The sequence below is a fragment of the Mya arenaria genome, chromosome 15 (assembly GCF_026914265.1).
Source record: "Mya arenaria isolate MELC-2E11 chromosome 15, ASM2691426v1".
NCBI lineage: Eukaryota > Metazoa > Mollusca > Bivalvia > Myida > Myidae > Mya > Mya arenaria.
The window spans coordinates 17,720,031-17,739,762 of record NC_069136.1 but is presented as its reverse complement, the minus strand read 5'-3'; the positions used below and the strand labels follow the sequence as shown (position 1 = coordinate 17,739,762).

Genomic DNA, 19,732 nt, shown 5'->3' with positions numbered 1-19,732 from the left:
AAGTTTGCGCATTAAATACGAAATATTTTAAGTAAAATTAAAATAAGCTTTTAGAAGTATGAACATTTTAATTCAAAAATTGATTTCTCCGTAGGCCACCCATTGGATTTTAGATCCCCCGCGGGGTTTTGGCAAACTCCAATTTTCTGAAATTTCTGGTTTACAGGCATGAAATTCACAAAATATTATAATACAGTATGTTTATTAGTTTACATCTTGCATTTGAATGCCGTGTCGGTAAACAGGCACGTTGGGTATATTTTAGATGCAATTATATGGTAGCTGAGAGGATCAAATTTCTTTAAAAAAATATATTGCTGAGCAAATTATAACGCTTAATGATAACGCTTATAATAATAGCATAATATATCAATACCTGAATAGAACATTTAAACTTCACGCCTTGGTTAATTTTATTTGAAAGTTTAGCATTTTGCGTTGAAAGCATATGCGTCATATTTATTTAAACTATAACAAGTGGATAATTATCCAAGTCGGTTGGTAAACTGTTCAGGTCTTTCTTCTCTTAATCCAGTCTTTGTTGACATCAATATCGCAAAATGAGGAAAGGGGACCAGAAGACAGCAAACCGGAAGAAGATGGAGCAGAGAAAACAAGGGACCTAATAGAGGAAAAATCTTATGATAACAGTAATGGTGGTAGTGATTTGACAAGTTTAGGTGGTATCATAAGGAGAAAAGTCAGTGATCAGTTAAATAGTGAAACATTTGAAAGAGCGCCGGTAGATCAAAGACAATCTTGTCAAACCGCTAGGGCTATGGAACTGGAACAAAGGTGCAATGACAATGTGCCGGACGGTGGATGGGGGTGGATTGTGACTATTGCATGTTGGTCTTGATAATTGACGGAATCTCGTTTTCGTTCGGGATTTTCTACAAAGAGCTCCTGCTACACTTTCAAGAGAGTAAGAGTCTCACTTCCTTGATTATCTCCGTGCTAAACGGAACCTTCCTCGGCATAAGGTGAGTGCATCACGTTCGAATATTGTCAAACAAAATTATTTCGACAACTCCTGTGATATGTTGAGGGTTAAAAGCAGTATTTGATACTTTAATGAGTTCTTTGGTGATGGTTTTAAAATGCTATGCCTTTTGATAAAACTGTTGAATAAATATTACTTCCAACCAAAATAAGAAAATCAAATATTTGGCTGCAGTGGTACTCCTTACTCCTCTACCCTGGGCGCTCTTGTAAGATTCAATCCAACCATCGCGCAGGTTGTTCTGCCGTTACTCGGTAAATCTCGTTTTAAGATCAATCAATTTCACACTCTCAGACGTGGGAGATACATAAAATATTTCAAGATTTCAACATTAATGCAAATGTTCTCAAAATCAACTGACCTAGATGAGGACGAAGTTTAGGGTACCACCAATCATTTAAAAAATTCTGATAAAGTTAGTCAAGACCCAAGGAGCCCATCTAGAAATAACTTGGTAGATGACCTTGAACTTATTCTTGGAACGCATCAGATTCCTTTCCATAGTGACAGTGCCTATAATTTTTTCTAATCAAATATGTTTATTTGAATTTTTAACCACTGATACAAAATGCCGTACAATTTAAGCACATAGTACCCAGCACTTCCATTTTAATTTGGTGCTTTTGGGGTGCTGCTTAAGCTCACCTGGTGCTTGAAGAAATGAATGTATAAGGTGCTTCATCTCATTGCTTACGTTTTCCTTCCTACTCGAATACCTTTTATGAACAAAAGCAGCGTTCCTATATTCAACAAACGTTCAACTCAATGCATTACAATACTTGCTTTTTTCAGATGAAAAATTTACTATTCTATGTCACGAAATGTATATAGAGAATATTCGGTTAGTGTTTCCCTTCATATATTTTATGTATTTTATATATCATAACAGGGTAGTTTTTAATCATAAAAAAACCCTGTGTGTATTCATATGTTTTATTGAAATGGTATTCTCTCTTATCATTGCATATGTTAAATGTTAAAATGGAGACGTGAACTAAAACTGCATTGTTTTGGGCATCTTTGGTATTATTTTGTTCGGAGCTGTCTCTAGACGTCCACCTGGCTCTTTTATATTTTTGATTGACTCTTTTTACATCATTTACTTTTCAAGTCTCCTATTGGGAGTATTCTAGTGACGGTGTTTGGATGCCGACCCGTAGCAATCTTCGGAGCGTCCCTTGCCTCCGTCTCGTTCTTCCTGTGTACGTTTTCCCCTAATGTTCGCATCATGATCCTCGTGTATGGCCTCCTGGGAAGTACGACGCGTTTATAATCAGGTTTATAATAATATTGATTTTTTTACACAGACAGCCAAGGAAAAGAAATAGCCATTGCTACGGATAAATTAGTGAATTGGTGAATCTTTTTTTTATATTGTCACTCGTGAAAGAGCGCTTTTTTATGACAGTCTTGAAATAAAGGGGGTATAGGGGAAGGAGAGATGGTTCCATACCAAATTTTAATCGGGTTACCTACCTGTATACCGAAATATGTGTGTTCTTTTATTTCTCCTTAATTAAAAATATCCGTTTTGGGTTTTGCTTTCAAAAGATAGAAGTGTATGGCATTTAACCTAGGGAGTATCTATGAATTTTGATACACACCGAATTAGTACACAGTTTATAGCAGAAATCCGGTTATCGATTGTAGAAATCATGCGCAAGGGTTAATTGGCACCAACGAGTTTTCAAATTGACTTGTTTTAACCTATGAAAAGAAAAAAAAGAGACCATGCTCATCGCTCATGTCTATTTTTTGACCCATTGGCATTACAACAGAATACGCGTTTTCAATGCATACCGAACTGTTATTTCCTTAGTGAAGAGAAATGTCCTTCTCTGTTTTATTGAAAATCGGAACTATCTATTCGTCTTGACTGAGTGTATGTGCTTGTATGACTGAGTGTATGTGCTTGTATCACTGAGTGTATATGCTTGTATGACTGAGTGTATGTGCTTGTATGACTGAGCGTATGTGATTGTATGTCTGGGTGAATATGCTTGTATGTCTGGGTGTATGTGCTTGTATGTCTGGGTGTATGTGCTTGAATATCTGGGTGTATGTGCTTGAATGTCTGGGTGTATGTGCTTGTATGTCTGGGTGTATGTGCTTGTATGTCTGGGTGTATGTGCTTGAATGTCTGGGTGTATGTGCTTGAATGTTTGGGTGTATGTGCTTGTATGTCTGGGTGTATGTGCTTGAATGTCTGGGTGTATGTGCTTGTATGTCTGGGTGTATGTGCTTGTATGTCTGGGTGTATGTGCTTGAATGTCTGGGTGTATGTGCTTGAATGTTTGGGTGTATGTGCTTGTATGTCTGGGTGTATGTGCTTGTATGTCTGGGTGTGTGTGCTTGCATGACTGAGCGTATGTTCTTGTATGTCTGAGTGTATATGCTTGTATGTCTGAGTGTATGTGCTTCTATGTCTGGGTGTGTGTGCTTGTATGACTGAGCGTATGTGCTTGTATGTCTGGATGTATGTGCTTGTATGTCTGGGTTTATGTGCTTGTATGTTTGAGTGGATGTGCTTGTATGTCTGGGTGTATATGCTTGTATGTCTGAGTGTATGTGCTTGTATGTCTGAGCGTATGTGCTTGAATGTCTGGGTGTATGTGCTTGAATGTTTGGGTGTATGTGCTTGTATGTTTGGGTGTATGTACTTGTATGACTGAGCGTATGTGCTTGTATGACTGAGTGTATGTGCATGCATGGCTGAGTGTATGTGCTTGTATGTCTGAGTGTATGTGCTTGTATGACTGAGTGTATGTGCTTGTATGTCTGAGTGTATGTGTTTGTATGTCTGAGTGTATGTGCTTGTATGTCTGAGTGCATGTGCTTGTATGTCTGAGTCTATGTGCTTGTATGTCTGAGTCTATGTGCTTGTATGTCTGAGTCTATGTGCTTGTATGGTTGAGCGTATGTGCTTCTATGTCTGGGTGTGTGTACTTGTATGACTGAGCGTATGTGCTTGTTTGTCTGAGTGTATGTGCTTATATGTCTGAGCGTATGTGATTGTATGGCTGAGCGAATGTGCTTGGATGTCTGAGTGTAGGTGCTTGTATGTCTGAGTGTATGTACTTGTATGACTGACGGGAGCCAAATTAAATTCCACTTAACAATACTAGTAGCCTCCACTTTTGCGAGAATACTTTTCAAGTACGGGAAATCTGTCGTTGGTCAATTTACTAACCATTTGGTGTACGCACCATTTGATAAAAAGCCCATGGAGCCAAATTATTCATGACTAAATAATAATAAAATAAAATCCATGGCAATCTTTTTTCATCATGTAGGGCCAGGTCTAGGCTACACCATGACATAGGTCTATATGATCCCTTTGCCCTTTTCAACGAGAACGAGTCTTACGTGCGTGGTATCTGTCTTATGACCAAGAAATATGTGCAATTACGGTACAAGTACAGTTAGCAAATAAGTCAAAACTATTCTCGGCGCAAAAGTAACTAACAGTCGGGTGATATTGTGATTAACATTTGCACATTGAATTACTATGTTGATACATTTTATGAACACGCAGAAATATTAATGTGATTGAAACTAGCTCAGGACCCACTTTGGATTCATCTGATATAAGGTAAGCCGCCATTTTAAGATATCTTTAATATACAGTCGCTGTACTTACTATGGCATAAATAAATGCCTAGTATCGTGGTGCTTACTGATGGTAACGAAGTTTTAAGTAAAAAACTTTTTCTCAAAAACAAGTTGTCATTTCAAGTGTACTTGAAACCGATGAATTTATCGATTTTAATGGCAAGAAACCCTATTTCTTCAAAAGTTGATGCTTATAAGCATGCAATGTTTGATAATTAACATCCTTTTAATATATGGTGTAGAATAGCAGAAGTTGTTTTAGCTATGTGTTTTGTAACCTATATATGGCGTTTAAGACGGTCGTCTCGGTTATTTTTTTATCACTTTATATGGCACATATAGATAAGGATATAAAGTTCGATGTTTATTGCTCATGTTCCGAAATTACTTTATATTAACATGCTGCATTGACTACCAAAAGGTCAAGGTCAATGCATTTCAAGGCCAAAGTATGAAGATGCCACAAAATATGTGATTTTTGTATATTCGTATTTGTACTTGATGCTCATGAAAATTTGTGTATAACAAAGTTGGGATGACATAAATGAAATGAAATAAATATTTCATTGCTAAGGGCTTTCTAAGGATAAATACAATATGCCAATCAATTTTAATATGGCCATCACGGGGAATGTACACTATGCAAAATTATATGGCTGTAAATGAGTCTGGTTGGATTTATGGTTGCAAATATGTGAGATATTTGTAATTTTTAAGGCCTTATGTGAGAATTACTGGAGTTTATGTCGCTTTGAGTGAATTATTTGAACTAGAAATGCATTTCATATTCCTAAGCTCTGAACAGGTTTAAGGGTTCAAACAACTGTTGTATTTTTGACACATATCAGGTTTAATGAAATCTATATGATATAAATGCTGTATATGAATTTTGGGGCTTGAAAATAACTTGATATAGGCAAATATGTTGTATGTTAGCAATTGAGTAGGCTTAATATGTAAGCTGAATTTGTGTGGTTTTGGTCTCTGTATGGGCCATATGGTTGCCACAATGTAATTGTTTTGGTACTAATTGTGTTTAATTAGAGCAGCAAATGGGTTTGCCATGCTCCCTCGGTGGGGGCATATGGTTAACAAGATGAAGTATTTTGGAACTTAAAAGCTTTCTTGGAATACATAGTTTCTTTTGCTCTAAAAAGGCTTCATTGTTGCCAAAATTAGTGAATTAGAGCTACATGTGTGTTTCGGGCTCTGAATGTGCTTTATTATAGTAACGATTAAAATGATAGAGAACTCGACTGACTTGAAAATAGACCTTCTGAGGTTTGTTTATTTATGAATATGCTAGAAAAAAGAGGAATTATTAGACCATAGAAGAGTATTTATAGAATACTTCTTCGGTTAAGAATGCCGATCGATATGCTGCTTTGGTATTTGTTTCACAAAAAACGGGAGGGCTGATGAGGACCTACTGCGCTACAAGATACGATTTGAAAGAAAGTCTCGGCTTTCTTAATACTTAAAATACTTACAAATGTTTTGTGGTTGGTTATTAATAGAATGTTAACACATCAGACTGCAAAAATACTGTATGGACTTAACACTTGAAACTTTCGTCTGGATGGGCTTAAATGAAACTGACAAAAATAGTTTATATGTGGCTTGTTTAGCACTGAATGCACAAAAACTAGGACATTAAATGATCAACTTGATCTTGATATGAGGAAAGAGATAAGATAAAAACTGTTCAGTTATTTTATTAATATTATGTCTATTGAATTAAAATGATGGAAAAATAGTAATGGCGTTGTTGATATTGGTAATGTTCCATTTTGATATTAAAATGAATTCAAAGTGCATAGTTTTGAGATAACCGTACATAATAAAACATGTATCTCATCTTTTTATTAAGATATCATTGATACGTTGGCATGCAACGTGGGTTAGGTTGCAACCTGGTGCATATTTTAGCCAGGTGTATATTGCAAACAAGATTTGAATTTCTTTAATGAAACAAATATAGCTTATTAAACATGATGAAGCAGGATATCAATGTAAGTTTAAAACAGTTCAACTGTCCGTATTTAGGCCAAATGGGGAGATAGGACCTTCAACAGACAAACCGAAAGACGACGGCGCAGAACTAACTATAGACCTTATAGAGAAACAATCTCATTCTGACAGTAATAGCGGCAGTGATTTATTCACATGGTATTTAATGGAGAATATTCAGTTAAATTTCATTGAGTAAAGCATTTAAAAGATTTGTTGTAGATCAAATCCATTCTTTTCAAAGCGCCGGAGCTATGGGACAGGAACGTTATTGCTATGAAAACGCACCGGACGGAGGATGGGGATGGGTAGTGACTTTTGCAGCGTTTATGGTGGGCGTGATTTTGGACGGGATCTCGTACTCGTTCGGAATTTTCTACATTGAGCTGCTTCAACACTTCCAGGAGAGCAAGAGTCTCACTTCCTTAATAATCTCTGTGCTAAATGGAACCTACCTTGGTATAGGTGAGTGGATCCAGTTGGGATATTTTCGGAATATTATACTCCAACATCTTTAAGTAAGTTGAAGGTCTTTTACAATATGTTTTACTGTAATTGGTTATCTATGAAAGGTTTTCAAAAAGTATTCTTTTTGTGAGAGCTTTCTAAGTTTAATTGTTGATTCGATATGTTTCAGCCGACGTTATTGTTCCTCTATACCGTTCCAATTTTTTTTATAAGCAACGCCGACGTTTATCTGGTCACTGCAATTGATTTGGTTGACACTAGAGTTCTGCCAAGCATTTGTTCCTTTTCGGAGAAGGGGGTAGAGGAAATTAATGCAGAAAATTCTTGAATTTAGAACATAGAAAAATCATTTTAATCAGAATATGAATCAAATAAAATAAATCGAAAGTGAGATCGTTATTCATAAAATTAAATTAACCAAAACGGAGCTCCAGTGATGCTTTAAATATCTATCAAACATCCGAGGTAAAATAATGGATGTATACATATATTTTCTAACGATATTTTAAAAAGCAGCTGCAGCATGAGTCCAACACACCTTACAATGAGGTAGGTATATACGTCAACGTGTAGGGCCGTTATTGGGAACTCGGGCTAATTATCACGCAACAGGCTGGTTTCGCAATTCATTAACCTCTAATTAACAAACCCTCAAACTGGTCTTGGTTTTGTATCATATGTCGTGGATTATATTCAATGGTGTTCTTATTCTGTGGCTTGAAATGTATAAACGAGTATTGTGTACCCTTGGGTAATTGACGATTGGGTACCCGAGTTTAAATGTTCTACCTTTTCATGCCCTAGTAAGATTGCTTCCTTGTTACTCCCTTCGAAAAAAAGCCAAGTCATATCTCTTTCTCTAAAGAAATCCGACCCAAAGAAAGTGCATCATACGGACATAAAGTTAACACAATCTGCTCTTTATTTTAACATAATGAATGAAAATGTACATACTTTTTATGATATTTGAAGGCATACGGGTCCTTTTTAAGTTTTATAATTTGTTTTTTTTTTCACACAAAGCCCTTTCAAATGATACCAAGTAGTATCAGGTCACCAGGCAATTGAAATCCAATGCCCCAGTGTGAGTGTAAAGTCATGGTGATAAAAACAGAACCAACTATTTGCTGGAATACAGTGCTTGCAAGAAAAATGAGATATTTTATTTTTCTTTTTGATGCGACTAATGAAATCGGCTGCTTGATACAAACTTAACAACTTTACCCTATCAGTTAAGTTGACCACTTCATTATTATGTCGTAGTATGTTCGTAGTATGTTTTCAAAAATTGTTCTTTAAAGAGTTGTAATGATAATTGCCCATGGGATTTGTTTTGTCATTTATCCATATTTTGAACCGGTTTTGAAAATTATGTTGTGGAATAATATATGATTTGATAAGCATGCTGTCTGAAATGCAGAAGTAAATAATGAGACAGAAAAAAATGGTTTGAATGATATAATCTATTAGAAATAAAGAGCTATTAAAATTGAACAAGCAAAACTTTTCTCACATGTTTTTGAAATTTGATGGCAATATTACCATTTTTCAAACACCTCCAATTTTACATCAGCTGGTTTTGACGTTCATTTCAATATTAGAATCTGGACTTGAATAACCCTTGTCTTTCGGTGGAAAAGTTTCCATTCATCAGCAGAAAAACCAGAAAAACAAAACGAAACTTTTCAATAAAGCACTCTGTTGTCTCATTCGTTTTCCTTCATTGATTTTACCCGGAAGTACTTGTTGCTTAACAGGGAACGTGTCATTAACAGTAAAACTAATTTCTCTTTTCTTTTGACCGATTGTTCCGTCTTCTTAAATGCTGCCTTTTAATTGTTATAGCTTCCAGGTATCCACCGTCCATATAAATATCGTGAAAAATACGTCAAATTGCACGTTTTCGTCGTCGTGAGGCAATTATGCCATAACCGCCCTCACAGATGGAAAAGATAATCATTCTTGCGGAAACGAATTTCTATAGCAAACTGTTAGTATAATTATTTTATTATGAGATGTGCATTATGCTTTTGTTTCCATATTTCTTGATATTGCAGACTCCGTCGATGTTTCATAGCCTTTTCGTGTTCTTCTGCATCATCGTCCGCATTTTTCATTTTTTCCGCGACGCGTATGCTCTCATATCCTACGTATTATGTTCAAGATGTTATATATATTTTTTCAAAGAAGCTGTTGACTGCTTGCTAAAGAGGCTCACTTTTATCGCAAAAAATGGTTTTGCCTTTTTCATCAACAGGACTAAGTTTTGCTGATGATGTCACATATATATATAGTTTCCTTTTCTTCACCTTTTCAAAGATCCTATAGCGAGTATCCTGGTGGCAGTGTATGGATACCGAACCGTGGCCATCTTCGGAGCCTGCCTTGCTTCCGTCTCATTCTTCCTGTGTACGTTTTCCCCCAACGTTCGCATCATGATCCTCGTATATGGCCTACTGGGAGGTATAAAGTTTTGTATAATAAAATCTTATTAGTGCAGATTCAATTAATTAAAGAATTATGTTAGAGATTTGTAATAAAACTGAAATATAAATCGGTTTATTTTAAAACTTTTCACAAATTTCCTACTTGGATGAGTAAAGGCTTTCGATAAAATATTATGCATTTCGATAATTAACCAAATTAATCAATATATTATATACGTTTTTTTCTAACATACCTGATATGGTATATGTGTGTACAAATTCTTGTAGGCTTCGCATTTCCTTAACCATGAGCGTTTGTGACATAGTTTTTTGACGTAATGTCGTATTTTTTTTATATCAATGTTGTTGTCAAATAGTTCCTGTAAATATCGCGATTTTTCCCGATTACTATTTTTTTTTTTAAATTAAAAGACATGTCTTATTATACATTTGATAGTGCTTAAATACCATACGTTTTTTTATCTTACACGTAAAATAATAAAAGGTGGTGCAATGTTGCTCGTGAAACATCTGGCATGAGAATTGTTAGTACGTGTTTAATTCAACCAGAAATTTGAGTCCAAAGATAATTATATGCATGTGCGTTCTTCAAAATAAAAGGATATGCCACAAAATAATCTCGACAATGGTTCCCCCATGTTATGTGCATGTAAAACACAATAGTAAAATTTTATTTAGGGATGATTAATTATATGTCATAATCGATTCATCACATTCGTTTCTGATCATACAATTATAAAGTGCCATTTTTCTTATACTTTTTACCATAAAACGTGGATCAATCTGTGAAACAAAACAAAATAGCGGCTTTATAATTCGATGTATTTTGAAACTTTAGTTTAAGATATTTTTACTTCTCCCAATCTCAACATCCTGTATATGGAATAGGGTAAATGTTGAATAAAATCACACAAAGCGTATAAACAATCCCATCAATTTTGTTTATTTTGAAACAAGAGCTGTAGAGGTGAAAAAGTAAAGTTGTTTTCGCTTAAAAGTGCACATTGTACTAGATAAAAGTATACTTTGATATATTTATTCGTAAAACGAATAGTCGCTGGGAGGTTTGTATTGGATATACATCCCCTCGGTGTCATATCAAGCTCGAGTTCCGCGTATCCAGTACCGCTCCAACCCAGCTTCTTAAAGTGCAACTAATAATATTGGACACTTTTAATAAAAACGCTAAATACCGCCATTGCTTAGTATAGCATTACCTATCATAGACCTATTGCTATCAAAATAGTAATATGAATCTAAAAGGTTATACACCTTTAATTTTATACAAGGTTTCGCAAGTGCAAATAATATTAAATGAACTTAAGGATCATTCCATATTTTGTTTACACAGTGTTTATATATATAAGTTCACTAATGTTCAATGCTTAAAGACCTATTTGCGACAACGGTCGGCCGAAAATAGTCACCTACCTTTACGGGTCTTTTATCCTTTTCCCTTGGTAAAACAGAAGTTATTCGTCCACGTCTTGAATGACCAAGTCTTTGGTTGGAATACAATTTATAATACAACCTACATTGTAAGGCTATGCAATTGCAGATGGGCAATCATTTAATACTAGGCTTTAATAGTTAATTTGACATTTTCTAACTCCGAGAATGATATAAAATGCATTTATCGCAATAACAAAATTCAACAAACCAGAAGGAATAATCTTTTTAGCGCGCACAATGTCATTACGAAATTTGCATATCGCATGACTTTCTGAATACTTCTGAAAATTTCTATACTTTTCTATACTATTTGTTTTTAAATGCTAAGCTGACTTAATGCATTTTATAACAAGTGACAATCCGAAAAGGACACATTAAATCAATTAAGACTTTTTTTATTGATAATGAATCTATTTTTCAGAATTGCTTTTTTAATATATGATACAAATTCATATTATTTATTAAAATATGACTAAATGGAAAATTAAAACAAGACACAAGATAAGAGCTAGTGTTTTCAATCAGTAGATACCTTAAAGGAAGTGCAAAGACAAAATATAAGTCAAAATACCCTTTGAAGAGTACTTAAATGACACAAAAACTGAAGAAATTGCCGAGTACGCGCATTCGGTAAAATCTACCTCTCTGGGTTTTTTTGGAGAAAAAAATCTACCTCTCTGGCACATGTCTATGTTTAATGATTTTTATCTTTTAACTTAGAAGTGTTTGGTTTATATGTATATATCTTCAAAATAATCTGAAAAGGCTTATTTTGTCATTATTTTTCTCTATCATATCGAAATTGAACAAAAATTACAGTTATAACATAAGAAAGTATTTTGTGGAGTGCAAACCCACGCCGGTAAAGTCAGAAATAAATTACAGAATATACGCCTGGATCACTACCCCGCAAGGACATTTACATCAGTGGACGATAATTTGACTCCTTAACATTCATCCATATATCTATAACATCACTTGATAATGTCAATCAACCAATCACGCAACATCAAAGCTGTAAATAGATGTTAAGGCTAACATGAAACTGTTGGTCTTCAACGACGATATCCGAGCAAATATCAACATTTGCAGAAGGATTCCAGCTTTTGGTATTTTAGTTTCAACACTCCTGATGCCACATTTTAATTCGTCATACACAAAAATGTGCAATTTACAAAAACATGTGCGAGGATCTCTCTTCGAAAACACTAAAGAACTTTGATAAATTTTCATTCAAAGATACTTGCATCTCTGTAGCTTAATTATCTGCATGAGAATTTTCATTTGAAAATGTTCAGTATTCCTCTAGTTATTTCCTACTCCTTATCCACACGGTGAATAACCGTACACTGGATTATAAGTATCTTCCATGGCCGAGAGTGTAAGATAGATTTATTCCGACCCGAGCGTAGGGTGTTTTGCGGAAACGAGGTTTACCGAGTTTCCGCAAAACACCCTGCGCGAGGGTCGGGATGAACCTATCTTACACGAGCGGCTATGGTAGATGCTTTTTCTTACCCACCGCAGTTAAACAAAATTAAGTAAAAAAGTATTTTTTTGCTGGAACTGGTTTGTGCTTAGTGAAAATAATTGCGTACGGATATGCGATAATTCGTGGTTGTCATGGATATTCGCGCAGTGATTCAGAGTATGTAAATGGTCTGATCGGTCTTTAAATAGTTCAAAGAAGAGTGAAGCATTATTTCTTGAAAGGTGCGTGAAAACTGTTTTCTGGTGACATTTGAAGCGAGAAATAATTAACTAGCGTTCTAAATATTGCCACAAGACAAGGTTTCCATGATGCGCTACAGACGGCAGTCTTCAACAAGGGAGGTAGTTACAATGTGGTGACCATTAAAAGAAGTTACATACGGGCATTTTATCTTCGCCCGTGGGCAAGATAAGAATTTCTACCATGGTTAAATTAATGGATCTACTTATCTGAGGTGGGAGAAAAAGTTATCTAAGCAAACATAAACATGGCCTTTTCCATAGGAACTGTATGGGTTTTACCCTTTTTTTAATTTCCCAAACATTTCTTTTAAATAAAGCATCGTCGACCTTAGGATTTTATCCGATATTATTTGAGACTTTATCATAGTTTTATACTCAGTTTTTTTTATCTCTGATAATCCTTACTTTAATACGTTACAACGCTGGTGGAACTAAGAGTTCCCCTTAAAAAGCTTGTAACAATGCAAAAAAAAACGTCATCAGAGGGAAAAAAACAAAACTATTGTAATTATCATAAACTGTGTAAACAAAATCTATTAAACAACACCAAAACTTTCATTTCCGTGTTCCAGGTGCGGGTCTGGGGCTGGTGTACCTCCCGGCAATCGTTTCCGTTGGCCACTATTTCAAGAAAAAGCGTGCCCTCGCCACCGGAATTGCCGTATGCGGAAGTGGCATCGGCGCCTTCGGATTTGCGCCGCTAAGCGAGTTCCTTATAAAGAAATACACGTGGAAGGGTGCCATGATGATCATGTCTGCCATTGTGCTCAACTTGGTACCTATAGCCGCCCTCCTACGACCCCTCGAGGACTCGCGTTCTTACTCTAAGCGAATGCAGGATAGTGTGAGAAATAAATCATCGCCTGCAAAGAAGTGTTGTGACTTTGATATCTCGTCCACGTTCAATTTCGAGTTACTTAAAAGCCCAACATTTCTTGTATTTGGAATGTCTTCCTTTATTGATACTCTTGGTGAGTATAAATGCCGTTTTTTATAAACTATTGCACGTGTATGCCCGAGAGTATATTGATGTATGATCGAGTCTATGACCATAGATGTCGGAGCGTATAACTTGTATGTCCGAGCGTTTGATCATGTATGTCCGAGCGTTTATATATATATATATATATATATATATATATATATATATATATATATATATATATATATATATACGCCTGGACATACATGTAAATAATGTAAATACGTTCGGGCATACATGTACATACGCCCGTGCGTATGTACATGTATATCCGAGCATATCTACGTATATGTACGTCTGAAGGTTTGTATTTGTATGTCTGAGTATTTGTACATGTATGTCCGAGCGTATGTACATGTTTGTCCGAGCGTATGTACATGTTTTTCTATGGATATGTACATGTATGTCCTTGCGTATGTACATGTATATCCCAGCGTATGTACATGTATGTCCGAGCATATGTACATGTTTGTCGGTATGTCAGAATATGTACTGAAGGTTTGTATTTGCATGTCTAAGTTTTATACTTGTTCTCTCCAAGTGGGTGGCTAATTGAATACCTTGTTAATTATCATTTCAGGATCTTTCATACCGTTTATATACATTCCGGATCTACTGAACGACAAAGGTATGACGTCATTGCAAGGTGCGATGATCATTGCCATAATCGGCATAACTAACACGGTGGTTCGTGTGTTTGTCGGCTGGTTGGCGGACCGACCCTGGGCCGACGCTATCATAATCAAAGGTGTTGCTCTTGTGATAGGGGGCGTTGCCACCATGTTCGCACCCATGTATACTGTTTTCAGCGGAATGGTGACTTACGCCGTCGTTTTCGGGATCAGTGTTGGTAAGAACTAGCGGACATTGGGGGCGGGTCAGAACTGTTCTTTCGGTTATAATACAGAATTATGCACCATTTTGAAACTTTCATTTGAACAAATGTAACACCAAAACTGGTTTAAGGATATACGAAGTCTTACCCTTTAAGTTTAATATCAATTGGTGCTAAGGCAATTCAGGCTTAAAAAATCACTGAATATGTTTGCAAGTGTTTTCATGCTTAATAAATACCATTTTCATTGTACTGCCCTCTATCTTATGCAATTTTCTTCATCATTGGAGGACGTATTATTATAAAATTGTAATTTTAAGGAAGATAAGAAAGAAAAACAATAACTTTCAGCAGCTCCACCCTGAATGTAGGGAGGGGTAGAGATAACCAGCCACACCTTGGTTGATTTTCGGTCACCACAAAATAGTCAATTATTGAAAAAGGGTACAATTCGCTGCTGTATTTATTTTAGAAAATGACATTCGTTCGAATATTTACACAACAAAACTGACACTTCCCTTATTTTACCAACACCACCTAGCAAATAATGCAAGCAAATAAAAAAGGAAACATTTAACTTTATATGGGATAAAAGAACCCAAATATAATCACGTAAAAACATAAATTAAACCTATAATAAAAGCGTACTGAGCTTGTTTTTGTAGTTTTCACAAAAATATTGTAATAATCCACAAGCAAAATAATTATGGTAAAGTCGAAAACCAAAGCATATATAAGAAAAGTAAAATGTCATCAAACCCTAAACTTATAATAGTAAAAGTATTAATATTTGTCGGTGTGTTGTTTTTTTCAGCGGTGATAGTATCTTACCAATCTATTATCCTGGCTGAGTTGCTGGGTATAGAGAAACTGACGTCTTCTTTCGGGCTCCTTACAATGTGCAAGGGGATATCAGCCATTATAGGAGCACCCATAGCAGGTACTAAGGTAGTTTATATAAGCCACTATCATGACCATTAAAATAACCCAGACGAAACAAGTGGTGACTTCCTTCTATCATCTAGTGTCTGTTTTTAACGTTCGCTGGGCAGAAGCTGAACATTCCATTAGCAAGATATCGAACATATACCGTCTAAAACTCGATCGTATTACCTCCCCCCCCCCCGCCCCCAAAGTTTTTTTAAAGTTTGTTTTTGTACTTGTTTGTGTGTATATGATGTTAATATGTTTGTGTCTATAGTTCATTGACGTTTGAGACCTTGCCTTGTGCCGCTAAACAGGTCTTATTTATTTTCTATTTTTGACAGCTAGGCTTGTCCCTGTAATTACATTGTATCATTATTCAATCCGTCCTCTTCAAGTGTAGTGTATGCTTGAAAGTTGAAATAGTTTAAGTTCGAATTGTACTAGCAACGTAATGTTGATATGAATCACGTCTACCTCCAGACGATTTCCTGTGTTTAAAGCAGTACAAGTGTCTGTTTAAAGAGGCCAAGGGAACACCGAGTCCTCGGTGTGGTTGGTTGTCCCTCATCTCTGCCCCTCCCTACATTCCCCTCTATATCGCCCACTCCAATGTTCCAGGCGCGTTGTCGGACGAGGCGGGCGACTACAAAGGAGCATTTTATCTGGCTGGAATCACAATTGCTTTTTCCGGTGTCATCTCCTTCCCGCTTCGCGCAATAAACCGCTGGGAGAAACGGCGGGAAAAGGAACGTAACAACAAGATAAACGGGAACGAGTTCACCTCCGACATTGAGATCCAGATCACATCAACAAGTCGTGAGGCACTTCGGGTATAACGTGCGAAAGAGAAATTTGGATTAACAACAAATGTCGATGACCTTTATTACAATTTCGTCTGAAGTAAACGTTGGATTCCCCTTTTGATGCTCTTACTCTTATACATCATTCTCCCTGAATGTCAATTATTAACTCTTGCGTCAATATAATATATTAAAGTGTTTAAGATATTTTCCCTATGTGAGATTTGTATTATCTTTAAAAATAACTTTTATGTGCATGTAATTAATTGTTGGAAAGTTGGTGGAATCATTTTGTTTTCACTTTCAGCCATGAAAGCTCAAAGAACATTTGACATAATGTATATCTAAATTTTGTTTTTGTGCTGTTTGTTTTGCATGTTTCTGTTTGACCGGACACATAATATGTATCATGTGCTTCCGATTCGGATGAAAACGTCAAACCAGGGCAACTGCGTGAGCCAGCAACGAAGTTTGCCGACGCCTTCTTATTTTAGATCATTATTGACGTCAAACATTTTATATTTAAATCGATTTTGCGATGGTGTTTTTATTTCTAATTAAGTCATCAGCATGTATAAATATCTATTGATGTACTCTTAATTAAAATTAAAGAATATAAGTACGATAAATTAAAAAGTAAACATTATAATAGCGGGGCGCGATGTTGTCGTCTGACTTTTCTAATACGGCAAAATTCACCGGAAATACCTTTCTGGCACACCGGACATGGATAAATCTTAAACCACTACCCGTCCTGAATGCAGTAAGAAAAGTCTTATGCGCGTTTTGGTAAAATGTACAGAACATGCGTTATCTTCAATTTTTACACAAATAGATTTGAAATATGCCATAAAAAGGCCAACCATGTGTTTACTGTTCGGATCGAAGAGGGCACGTTTGTAAACTGAAAACCAGGACCGAAAATGCACATGATATATAGTATTGATCTGGGAGTTTTCGTTGTGTACTAAAATGACTATATAAGCTGTCATCATTTAATTACTCTTATCCTTCACTGTCTTCATGATGATACTGGACCAAGTAAGGCTTATATTTTTATTTTTGCAATTATTCTTGAATGTGAGGTTGTGTATAAATAAAACAATTTAAATCCGCAATGAGTTCCAGCTTCACAGTCCCTTAGAAAGCGACATATTCAACTTAATTTGGTATAGATATGTTATTGCATATTTTGTGTGTGTATGTGCGTGTGCGTATACGCGTGCGTGTGTGCGTTTGTGTGTGTGTTTCATTGTTTGTTAGGCTTTAGCATTGGGCCTTATGCAAGGTTTTTGTTGTTGTTCTTTTGACACAATCGGCTTCACTATGTTAAAGACGAAGTGTTGGGGTTGGAATTCTTATTCCGACTAATACAATTCTGCTATGTATGCAGCATGGGAAATTGCATAGCTTTTTGATTTTCGGCTTATCAGCGTTACAGGCGAATCAGGAAGGGTTTTGGGTTATTGTTGACTCGTTGAATAATATATTCAGTGAAATTAACCTGAACTCTTGCATAAATGAACGAAACAAAAAAAAAACTACGGCGGCCCAGAATTAAAAAAAAATGCATCAAGATCCGGCTTAAAGGCGCAATGTTTATAAAACACATTCAACATAAGACACAGAAGACGTTAAAGCAAATTATACAAAGACCTACATATCCTCTTTAGACAAGGTTGAAATTAACCATTGCTTTTTTATTAATTGTTCTTAGAAAGATTGGTACTCATTGATACTACGAACCATGCACTTACGAAGTTAATCGGAAAATATCTCGGCCATTTCCGCCATGCAACTCACCTCGGATGTGTGCCCGTTCTGTGGTCAAAGTATTTCCTTAAATTTATAATAATAAAATTAATTCCTTAAATGCTTTAACGTGTATGTTTTATAACTAAATCGATTCCCAGCGAAGTGTATAATTATTGAATAAATCATTAAGATTCCTTTAAAACAAAGTCCTAAGGGTTTGCTAAATTAAAATGACTACGCGATCTACTTGCAGCGTAGTTAAATGTAAAGAATTCTCTTATTTTAAACCTGCCATATACATTCGAGGGTGTTTTTAAAGGTCAGTGACCAAGGTGCTCCGATTGCTTACGGCGTTTCATCTAGACTGGGTAAATAAAGTGCTGGCTCAAGACTATTATTCATTTACTTTGAATAAGCTGGCGTTCACTGCCGTTCAGTGCTTTGTGGTACATGTAATACGCCCAGTTTTTCGTCCACAGACATAACAATGCTACTGCTCTGAGTACATCCGGCGTTCCAATGCCGTACATTTTCAGGGTCTCAGGTCATAGCCGTAACATTCGCCCCTTTCTCATCAACACAGACTAGAATGAGTTAAATCTTTACCCTTCCTTCGTCCTCAGAGACTTGAATATATTTCATCTGACCTCAGCTGGTTTTCACTGTCGTTCTGTGTTTTCGGTAGTTGTAAAACGCTGTTGCGTTTTTAGTCCAAAGAGACTAGAATGTATTTATTCTGAGAACAGTTTTCCAAAACCGTTGCTAACGCAGTTCAGCAAAAGGCTGAATCGTGATTTGTTAATTGACATTATCAGGTGCTGCTTTCAAGGTATAAATGACAAAACGTCAATAAATTATGTACGAGGCCCATTTGCTGAGCGGTCATGCTTTGTTTTGTCCTTGACGTAACAAGCGTAACAAGCGTAGGTTCGCCTCTGATTAAAACCCGAATTTATTTTCATAATGTTATTGTCTTTTGTTCTGCAATTTCGGTATCAAAGAGTTACCTAATTATTTCAGACACATTACCTGGAAAATAAGTATTTGGTGCCAAAAAGGTGCGAGTTCCTTTAAGAATGACAAAGTGTTTTTACAATCGTCAGCTAGCTTACAAGTACAAATTCTTTACTGAAAATTTGTCAACTCCATTTTCACATATACAAGATGATTCACATACAAGTAATCAACATATGTGTGTTTTTGCTTCTCTGCTATCTTGTAGGATGACTGGCTTATATACTACAGTGTAGTAAAGTGACACTATGACATAACCTTTATTTTTTATACAGTTCGATATTTTTCTAAAACATAGAATGGGCACATGATGAATGTTGTCATTCTTAAATGCATACGAGGCTTTTTTTATTGGTGTTTGACCTTGACCTGCTCAAAATCAAATAAAAGTGGTTAAAAAGTATTTGATTTAGGGGTTGAAAAGTCTTTAATATAGTTATTTAAATAATTAAACTAGGGGTTGAAAAGTCAAAACACGTTGAAAATTCTTTGCAATAGGGGTTTAAAAGTCTAAGGGTTGAAAAGTCTTCTTCAAGAAAGGTGTTGAAAGGTCCTGCTCCCATGCAGAACAGTGTCTATGAAATAAATTATTATCTTAGGTTTATCATTTCACATGGCTCATCATCAATTAGTTACATCTTCATTAAAGTAAAGAAAATGATACAATTTTTGTGTAAATGAAATGACAACCAA

At 35.8% G+C, this 19,732-nt stretch overlaps 1 protein-coding gene across 7 annotated transcripts; it reads left to right on the top strand.

The window, feature by feature from the left end:
- Nucleotides 1-474: 474 nt before the first annotated feature.
- Nucleotides 475-17,385, top strand: LOC128220797 (monocarboxylate transporter 3-like). Of its 7 annotated transcripts, none has more exons than XM_052929351.1 (7): nt 475-983; nt 6,870-7,090; nt 9,413-9,556; nt 13,299-13,697; nt 14,289-14,336; nt 15,358-15,483; nt 16,089-17,385. In XM_052929351.1, the coding sequence occupies exons 1-7, from the start codon at nt 823-825 to the stop codon at nt 16,304-16,306; spliced, it is 1,317 nt and encodes a 438-aa protein (XP_052785311.1). In that variant the 5' UTR covers nt 475-822; the 3' UTR covers nt 16,307-17,385. The 7 variants fall into 7 exon arrangements, with proteins under 7 accessions (XP_052785311.1, XP_052785305.1, XP_052785304.1 ...); XM_052929345.1 differs by having other exon boundaries at nt 14,289-14,456; XM_052929344.1 differs by having other exon boundaries at nt 14,289-14,558.
- Nucleotides 17,386-19,732: the final 2,347 nt, after the last annotated feature.